The sequence below is a fragment of the Vicia villosa genome, linkage group LG1, assembly GCF_029867415.1.
Source record: "Vicia villosa cultivar HV-30 ecotype Madison, WI linkage group LG1, Vvil1.0, whole genome shotgun sequence".
NCBI classification, from domain to species: Eukaryota; Viridiplantae; Streptophyta; class Magnoliopsida; order Fabales; family Fabaceae; genus Vicia; species Vicia villosa.
Window position 1 is genome coordinate 57,406,404 of NC_081180.1, and position 10,602 is coordinate 57,417,005.

At 29.2% G+C, this 10,602-nt stretch overlaps 1 protein-coding gene across 1 annotated transcript; it reads left to right on the top strand.

The window, feature by feature from the left end:
• The first annotated feature begins 2,088 nt into the window (after window positions 1-2,088).
• On the top strand, window positions 2,089-2,526 carry LOC131643468 (protein AGENET DOMAIN (AGD)-CONTAINING P1-like). Its single transcript, XM_058913692.1, has one exon. It carries the CDS (start codon window positions 2,089-2,091, stop codon window positions 2,524-2,526), a length of 438 nt encoding a protein of 145 aa, XP_058769675.1.
• The last annotated feature ends 8,076 nt before the right edge of the window (window positions 2,527-10,602 follow it).

Here is a 10,602-nt window from a genome sequence, read left to right on the forward strand (position 1 = left end):
TATGTATTTTGAAGTGGTAAGTGATTACACTTATAATATTAAATATTTTGGTTAATTTCATAGATTCCCCTGAATTATTTTTGTGTTTGTACATTTCGTTCTTTAATTCATTTTAGGATGAATGATGTGTTAACTTATAAAATCTTCAGACTGATGAAGTCATGATTTCTTGAAAATTTGTAAAAATTAATTTTGCAACTAGAGGCGATTGTGCTACATCTACATTATAGATTATTTAAGAAATTTTTGCAATGAAGATATTTATTTTTTATTAGCAACGGAACCACTTGTTAAAAATTACGCTAAAGTTTTTATTCTAAATAAAAACTAATTAATTTTAGTTTTATTTCACTAAAATTTAAGTATTAATTCTATAAAAAATTATTAAATGATTTAATTTATGAAGAAATAACATGAGTTAATATGAAAAATACATTGAATAAAACATCATTGGTTACCATGTGTTTTGTAATCACAAGTTAGGGTTAAAGTCCTTTTTCCATGCAAAACAATTTATCTAACAAGGCTCTAAGTTCCATGAAGCTCTTAACATATCTACGCGAAAATCCTTTAGCGATGAGAACGAGAATTTATAGAAATCCTTTCCTCGCGAGGTGATGCCCCGTCTTGACAAATTCTTTCAATGTGACGTTAATTTTCTCTTCATAGCAACTACAATTAAGGGTCTGAAACCCATAGGCCATACTATCATGTCGTGTAGGTTGTGCTAGGATGCTTCAATTTTTGTCAAGTATTCTTCCTCGGGGATAGATATAGCCAATTTATCCCTTTCACAAAAGGATGTAGGATCAGAGATATTAGTATGTTTCAAATATTGGAAAACGCTTGAACGATTATTATTATGTTGTTGTTTGGAGTAGGACACTCATATATCTGAACACTCATCTTATCATTGAGACAAGTCCAAGGGATTGGAATGTTGTTATTTGATAAAACTTCTAGAACTCACTTTGATGCACAAGTAAACATATCGCCGTTGATTCTCTACAGGAAGTAGAAACCTGAGTATGAAAATTAAAAAAATAGCAAGAGGAAAACGTCTTTAGGGCGAAGTCAAAATCATCAGTTAATTAATTAATCGATTGTATTGTTATACTTATTTCATTAATCTATTATTTGTTGATATTTAAATTTAAACAATATTGCTTACTTAAAATTAATCTTATTTATTATTAATTTTTCACAAGTTTCAATTTTCAAATATAATTGATTGTTTCATTAGGTAATATTAATATTAATTTTTTTATTTATAATTTAATACATAAAAATCAATCCAAAAATTAAAAAGACTAAATTTCCCCATAATTTTCTTAACTAAATTCATATGGAAGATTCATGTTATGTGAATGGGTTAAAGCCATTGGATATATATTTGAAGATATTATGGAAACTCATAGATGTAACATTAGGACTATATGAGTTTAACTTTAAACTAAATTATAATCTAGATTTGGTCATTTTAGGAGCCAAAAGACTATTTCAATCTGAATTCAATTACCACATACGATAGTGGAGACTAGTTTAATTGATTGGTATTCTTGTATTTTTTACATATATTATTAACCATTTATGAATTTTAATTATTTCAATTTAATAATTTTCAATTTCTCAATCATAAATTATTAATAATTAATAAATTTATAGTAAAATAATAAAGGCGCATATCCAAGAAAAATAAATTATTATTAAAAAATTACTTACCTATTTTATAATTAAGACTTAAGAAGATGGATTTTGTTATAAAATCTCTATTTTACTTATAAAATTGAATGTCAAATTAGTGTGAATCAAGGATACTTACACATGTTATATATATATATGAAGAAAAACTATTTTAGTAAAAAAAAAGTCAATAAGATTAAATGATTACATCGATTTATTAAATGTTTTTGAGTACTTTATACAGCGACAGAAAATAAAACCTTAACGGTCTTATTACAACTAAGTCGTTCAAATAATTCAATCTCTTATCTATATAAGAAAACATTGTGATTTACTTCATAGATACAAAAACAAATTATATCATCATTCTCTTTTTCTTCTTCAGATTCTTATTCTTCTACAATCATGCACCCGCCAATGAGAATAGTCAACTACAACGTTGGAGATAAAGTGGAAGTATGCAGTAAAGAAGGAGGCTTTGTTGGTTCTTACTTTAAAGCTACAATTGTTTCATGCCTTCCAAATGAAAAATATGTAGTTTGTTACGAGAATCTCCTTTTAGATGATAAGTCTGGACCTCTCATAGAAATAATTCATCAAAGAGAGATTCGTCCTTTGCCCGCACATGTTCGCAATCCTCCTGAGCTCCACTTAAACCAAAAAGTAGATGTTTTTGATAACGATGGTTGGTGGTTGGGAGAAACCACTAGTGAGAAGATTCTATTTGAAAATTATTATTACAAAGTGTATTTCACTACTACCGGTGAGACACTTTACTATTCTCGTAATCAAATTCGGGTTCATCATGAATGGATTGATGGAGAATGCGTGTTAGAAACATAATTCATATCATCAACATCATCGTCATCACTTATAACTTATCAAGGCTTTAAATTCTTTATATTTATAATTTTTTTCTAAAAATAAACTCTTTGATGTCGTATGTATTTTGAAGTGGTAAGTGATTACACTTATAATATTAAATATTTTGGTTAATTTCATAGATTCCCCTGAATTATTTTTGTGTTCGTACCTTTCGTTCTTTAATTCATTTTAGGATGAATGATGTGTTAACTTATAAAATCTTCAGATTGATGAAGTCATGATTTCTTGAAAAATTGTAAAAATTAATTTTGCAACTAGAGGCGATTGTGCTACATCTACATTATAGATTATTTAAGAAATTTTTGCAATGAAGATATTTATTTTTTATTAGCAACGGAACCACTTGTTAAAAATTACGCTAAAGTTTTTATTCTAAATAAAAACTAATTAGTTTTAGTTTTTTTTCACTAAAATTTAAGTATTAATTCTATAAAAAAATTATTAAATGATTTAATTTATCAAGAAATAATCATGAGTTTATATGAAAAATATATTGAATAAACCATCATTGGTTACCATGTGTTTTGTAATCACGAGTTAGGGTTAAAGTCCTTTTTCCATGCAAAACGATTTATCTAACAAGGCTCTAAGTTCCATGAAGCAACTAACATATCTACGCGAAAATCCTTTAGCGATGAGAACGAGGATTCATAAAAATCATTTCCTCGCGAGGTGATGCCCCATCTTGAAAAATTCTTTCAATGTGACGTTAACTTGCTCTTCAAAGCAACTACAATTAAGGGTCTGAAACCCATAGGCCATACTATCATGTCGTGTAGGTTGTGCTTGGATGCTTCAACTTCTGTCAATTATTCTTCCTTGGGGATAGATATAGCCAATTTATCCCTTTCACTAAAGGATGTAGGATCTGAGATACCAGTATGTTTCAAATATTGGAAAACGCTTGAACGATTAATATTATGTTGTTGTTTGGAGTTGGATACTCATATATCTGAACACTCTTCTTATCATTGAGACAGGTCTGAGGGATTGGAATGTTGTTATTTGATAAAACTTCTGGAAATCACTTTGATGCACAAGTAAACATATGGCCTTTGATTCTCTACAGGAAGTAGAAACCTGAGTATGAACATTAAAAAAATCGCTAGAGGAAAACATCTTTAGGGCGAAGTCAAAATCATCAGTTAATTTATTAATCGATTGTATTGTTATACTTATTTCATTAATCTATTATTTGTTGATATTTAAATTTAAACAATATTGCTTACTTAAAATTAATCTTATTTATTTTTAATTTTTCATAAGTTTCAATTTTCAAATATAATTGATTGTTTCATTAGGTAATATTAATATTAATTTTTTTATTTATAATTTAATACATAAAAATAAATCCAAAAATAAAAAAGACTAAATTTCCCCATAATTTTCTTAAATTAATTCATATGGAAGATTCATGTTATGTGAATAGGTTAAAGCCATTGGTGATATATTTGAAGATATTATGGAAACTCATAGATGTAACATTAGGACTATATGAGTTGAACTTTAAACTAAATTATAATCTAGATTTGGTCATTTTAGGAGCTAAAAGATTATTTCAATCTGAATTCAATTACCACATACGATAGTGGAAACTAGTTTAATTGATTGGTATTCTTGTATTTTTTACATATATTTTTAACCATTTATGAATTTGAATTATTTCAATTTAATAATTTTCAATTTCTCAATCATAAATTATTAATAATTAATAAATTTATAGTAAAATAATAAAGGCGCATATCCAAGAAAAATAAATTATTATTAAAAAATTACTTACCTATTTTATAATTAAGACTTAAGAAGATGGGTTTTGTTATAAAATCTCTATTTTACTGTTAAAATTGAACGTCAAATTAGTGTGAATCAAGGATACTTACACATGTTATATATATGAAGAAAAACTATTTTAGTAAAAAAAAGTCAATAAGATTAAATGAATTACATCGATTTATTAAATATTTTTGACTACTTTATACAGCGACAGAAAATAAAACCTTAACGGTCTTATTACAACTAAGTCGTTCAAATAATTCAATCTCTTATCTATATAAGAAAACATTGTGATTTACTTCATAGATACAAAAACAAATTATATCATCATCCTCTTTTTCTTCTTCAGATTCTTATTCTTCTACAATCTTGCACCCGCCAATGAGAATAGTCAACTACAACGTTGGAGATAAAGTGAAAGTATGTAGTAAAGAAGGAGGCTTTGTTGGTTCTTACTTTAAAGCTACAATTGTTTCATGCCTTCCAAATGAAAAATATGTGGTTCGTTACGAGAATCTCCTTTTAGATGATAAGTCTGGACCTCTCATAGAAATAATTCATCAAAGAGAGATTCGTCCTTTGCCCGCACATGTTCGCAATCCTCCTAAGCTCCACTTAAACCAAAAAGTAGATGTTTTTGATAACGATGGTTGGTGGTTGGGAGAAACCACTAGTGAGAAGATTCTATTTGAAAATTATTATTACAAAGTGTATTTCACTACTACCAGTGAGACACTTTACTATTCTCGTAATCAAATTCGGGTTCATCATGAATAGATTGATGGAGAATGGGTATTAGAAACATAATTCATATCATCAACATCATCGTCATCACTTATAACTTATCAAGGCTTTAAATTCTTTATATTTATAATTTTTTCTAAAAATAAACTCTTTGATGTCTTATGTATTTTGAAGTGGTAAGTGATTACACTTATAATATTAAATATTTTGGTTAATTTCATATATTCCCCTGAATTATTTTTGTGTTCGTACCTTTCGTTCTTTAATTCATTTTAGGATGAATGATGAGTTAACTTATAAAATCTTCAGATTGATAAAGTCGTGATTTCTTGAAAAATTGTAAAAATTAATTTTGCAACTAGAGGCGATTGTGCTACATCTACATTATAGATTATTTAAGAAATTTTTGCAATGAAGATATTTATTTTTTATTAACAATGGAACTACTTGTTAAAAATTATGCTAAAGTTTTTATTCTAAATAAAAACTAATTAATAGTAGTTTTATTTCACTAAAATTTAAGTATTAATTCTATAAAAAATTATTAAATGATTTAATTTATGAAGAAATAACATGAGTTAATATGAAAAATACATTGAATAAAACATCATTGGTTACCATGTGTTTTGTAATCACAAATTAGGGTTAAAGTCCTTTTTCCATGCATAACTGTGGACCTCCGATTTTTTTTAATACCGGGCCATACCTCTGATCTGTAGAGATACGTGAACTGACTCTTTTTTGTCGCTTAATGCTTTCGCATTTTTGAAAATTCACAGAGTCGCCACCGACCTTTTATTTTATCCAATTAAGGAAAGGTTTATAAAAGAAACAGAAAAAAGACCTTTAAGAAATTCTGGGTAAGGGGGTAGGTTATACAAAGGGAAGGTGTTAGCACCCTTTGTATCCATGGTTATCCATGGGCTCTTAAGTTTGCTTAGCTCACTTGTTTTTCGATCACTTTTCAATTGCTCTGAAATTGCTCATATGTGGTTTCAAATACTTTTGTAAATTGAATTTTGTAATGATCCGTGTGTGGATGTATACAAAATGCTTGTTTATCTTTCGAAAGATGTTTTGAAAAGAACGTTAACTTTGTAATAACCCGTGTTTGGATGTATACAAAGTATTGTCTTTTTTTGAAAGTTTTGAAAAATCAACAGTGTATGAGAATTTTGTTTGTTTTGATTTGAGCAAGCAAACTAGGAGGTCTACCCTGAGTTGTAAGGTCTTTATCCTGTTTCCTTTAAAAATCTATCCTTTCATCGGATATAAAAGCAAGGTTCGATTTTGTACTCGAAACAGTAGAATTTGACTTTGATTTTGAAAGAATGAGAAGGGATTACCTTAAGAGGTGAAAGTGTGATTGTGATTGGATTCAGATATTTATCTTTGAAGTTAGTGATCTAACGGTTCAATTTTATCTTTGACATACACGCAGTTTATATGTGCGGGAATTTAAAGTGCGGAAATGTAAAGTGCGGAAAGTAAATCTACGCTATTACATCGATTGTGCAGGAAACGTAAACTAGCCTATTTACATGAATTTGACATCCTATACATTTATCTAGGAATTTAAATTGCAAGAAAAATAAAAGGCATGTTTTTGGATTTTTTATGATTGATTTTAATTATAATTAATGCAATATTAATTAAATTAAAATGAAGAAAAGAGATGAAAATTGATTTAAACCTAGAAATTAAGTTCAAAATATGTACAAAATATTTGTCAATTAATTTTAAAACAAAACTAATTTTTTTGGAATTTTTGAAATTGATTTGAAATTGATTTAAGTTAATTAAAACATAATTATGCAAATAATTATACAAATAATTAAAACTTAAAGATAAAATTATTCAAAATATGTACAAAATTAGTTTATAATATATAAACAATATTTAACACAAAGAACAATTTTTTTTTATGATTTTTGATTGGTTAGAATAATTAAAAAGCAAATATATAAATATATACTAATTAATTATGCAAAATATTGAAATTTTGAAGAAAAATAAAATATTTTTATTTCATAAAATAGTATATTATTTTAGAAGTCTAAAAATATTTTTTGTGTATTTTTTGGATTTTTAAAACTATTTTTAATTAATTTAACAAAGAAATCAAAATAAAATAGAAAATAAAATAGAAATAAAAGGATACTGATCCTGTGAGGAAATTTATGAGGGAGTATGGTGGGCACGCGTGATCTGGGGCGTTGGATGAGTCATAAATGAGATCAGATGGTCCAGATGGTGAGGGAACATCACTTATGACACGCCTGCAAAACACTGAAACCAAGGGTTATATTTTAAAAAAACGCGCGCGTCAGAACCAATAGGGAGGTGACACGTCTTCGTCTTCAACCTTCAGACAAGACTTTTAATAGCGCTTTCTTACCAAAAGCGCTGTAATTGGTTACTTACTAAACCTGCAAAATAGCGAATAGGGTCAAACGTACACATAAACTTGGCGCGACCTATCAGTTCAATTCGTTTGGTCCATGCGAATTCAATGGTACTAATTAGAACCTCTAATTTTTCCTAATTTGGAAAGCCCTAATTTTGAAGCTATGAACCCTAAAATGGTGATTTCGTTTGTACATGTCCAAACTTCAATTAAGTTTCCAGAAATGATCTACACCTCAAACCAAACTCAATAGTATGTCTACATCTTGTTAAACGTGTGTGAATAACCAGATACGAATTGATTTTAGTTTGAACAAATTTTGACCTGTGTAGCTCGATTCAGTGAGCTTCAAGGCTTGTAATTGATTGAGATAGCTTCAGTGATGTTCAAGGAACGTGTTTGAGTGTTTAGTTTGAATGGAAAGTGACTTAAACTTGGAATTCGAATTTCAAAATTCTTTGAATATTTTAAGAGATTACAAGTGTGTTACAAGCAAGAATTTTGCTCTCAATTTCTGTCCTTATTGTTACTGAAGTGCTATAGCCTATTTATAAGCATTAGAGTGCTTAGAAACTAAGCCAAAAGCATTGATGAGTTTTTTTGGAATCTTGACTTTTTCAACATTGGTAGCTTTGTCTTTAAGCCACCATGGCTTGATTTTCTTCTTCTCCTCTGCTGTACTTTGCTTTGGGACAGAGTTGAATGAGTCTTGCTTGGAAGACAAGCTATTCTTTATCCATTTCAATTTCTTTTTAATTTTAATCTTAAAATAAGATAAAATTATGCCAAAAATGGATAAAAAATGATGTGGGCTTAGCCTTGGTCGTGGGAGGCCCATAGTAGCATGGAAATGATGTTTGAATGCTGAAAACTTGGCCCCATTTGGAAAAAATACATTTTTGAGCAATGTTGATTTCATGCATTTTCCCAAAATTTAGCCAACTTCAACAAGGTGTAAATCCTTCAATTTTTGTCATATGAAGGAGATCTTGCACTTTTTGGAAACCTCAAAGAGTCCTCTAACCAATGCCTTTGGTCTCATGTCAAAATGATTTTTGAAGCTCCTTGTGTGTCCTTTTGAAAAAAGTGTCTTTTTGTTGACTTTGAAAATGACCTGTAATGTCTTTGATCATATTTTTCAAATGGTGAATCCAATGACCATGGGATCAATGGCATTTGAAAGATAATTGAATTTCCTTCAAAACAAGCTTTGGTTTGAATTTTTTGGATGAAGGATGAGAGAGTTATGATCAGTCAAAGTTGAGTTGACTTTTCAGGCAAAAACCCTAATTTTGAATCTTAGGGTTTTGTTGATTTTTGATCTTTCCTTGATGAATTATGATCATCCAATGATCAAATGATGAATCCTTTGACAAAATATGGACTTTGACAAAAAAATTCATTTTTGACTGTCTGTTGACTTTTTTGGTCAAACGGGTCGTCTGTTGACTGTTTGAGCTGCTGACGGTGCGTCTGAGTGAATTGAAGTTTGAAAATTTGTATGATGGTACTTTGAGATATATGGATGTGTATGAAATCCATTTGAGCTCTCAAAAACTTGTTTCTCCTGTAAAAACAAGAAAACCCTAGTCAGGGACTGTTTATGTAGGAGACAGTTAAGCGTACTTGATTTTTGTGCAGTGTTGAGTCTCTGCTAATCGCGTGATATTCAGAAGACTTCTAGAACAAAAATCTTGGAATTTTGAATTGTGAAAGATTGATTTGATTGATGGTACAAAACACTGAGAATTGTACTGCCAGCAGTTTGGCTGTCAACTGACTGTTCAGGCATTGACGTAGCAGTTAGAGTGAAAAATCAACAGTCAAAGTTAATTTTCTTTTTTGTTGTTTTTGTTTTATGTTTTTATGTGAAAAATGAAAGTTTATTTACATGACTTGTTAGAAAAACAAAGACATAATAAATAACTAATATTTACGGTACGCGGGCAAAATTACCGATAATAACCCTGAAAATCATTTAATGCACAGAAATAGGAATATTTGACTGGCAGAAAACACACAAAATATTATCTTAGTAATTAAGCAATATTATGACAAATAGTACAACATTTAATACTGACAGTACAAATATCACATACTATATTGAACAGTACGACGAATAAACGGTACATTTAAGAAATAAGAAATACGGCAAATTTTAAGAATGACGATTAATGACCCATGCTATGAACAATAACATGTAGATGATTGGGAGCATAACCATTGCCGGTCCACACTCCTCAGGACTATGCAGGCAGAAGAAAGTCATGATCACCGTAGCAATGGTGATGACTGTAAGAAACAGTGTCTCTATCCACTTTGCCATTCTTGTCAGGGAAGAAGAGAAAATAGTTATGAGATAGGAATTTGAAAGATGAGTTGGAATTTGATGTGAGATTTTATGAAAGAAAATGAGAGGTATTTATAGAATGGAAAGAAGGAAAGAGACGTTGGGGAATGATGTGATTCCGTACAAAAGGAAAATTTGAGTGGAAGTAAGATTTGAAAGAAAGAGTATGATAGTGTTGAAAAAAAAAGAGATTTGATTTTTGAAAAAGAGATTTGAAAAGATTTTTGCAAATAATGGAATATAGTACAAAAATTAGTGGGAAACAAAAGATAATAATAATCTACTTGTTACCAGTACAGTCTGAGTTTCCTGATTCTGCGCCTGCAAAAAAGATTTAACTCTGTACCAATTGTGTCAGTACCATTTATCTGTAAATAAATAAATAGCATGTGTGAAGTAATAAACAGTATTTGGTGTTTGCGTAAGAATAAATTCAACTGCAAGCCAAATTACTGTATAAGAAAAATTCTAAAAACTAAGTATTTCATATGTCAGGATATTTGTTGAAATACAAATCCATGATTATATGAGACCCTTAATTTTCAGATTGGAGTTTTCTTGAAAAATATGTGGGCAAATTTTGGGGTATAACAGTTGCCCCTATTCAATCTTCTTAAACCTGAAGAGATTGTCTGAAATCTGAAGGTAGAAGATGATTGAATATTTAGATGCCCTGAAAATTTGCACTTACCTTGATCAGAAGAGATGTTGGAAGTGGCATTTGAATGTCGTCTGCGAAATGTTGTTGGCAGATTGAAAC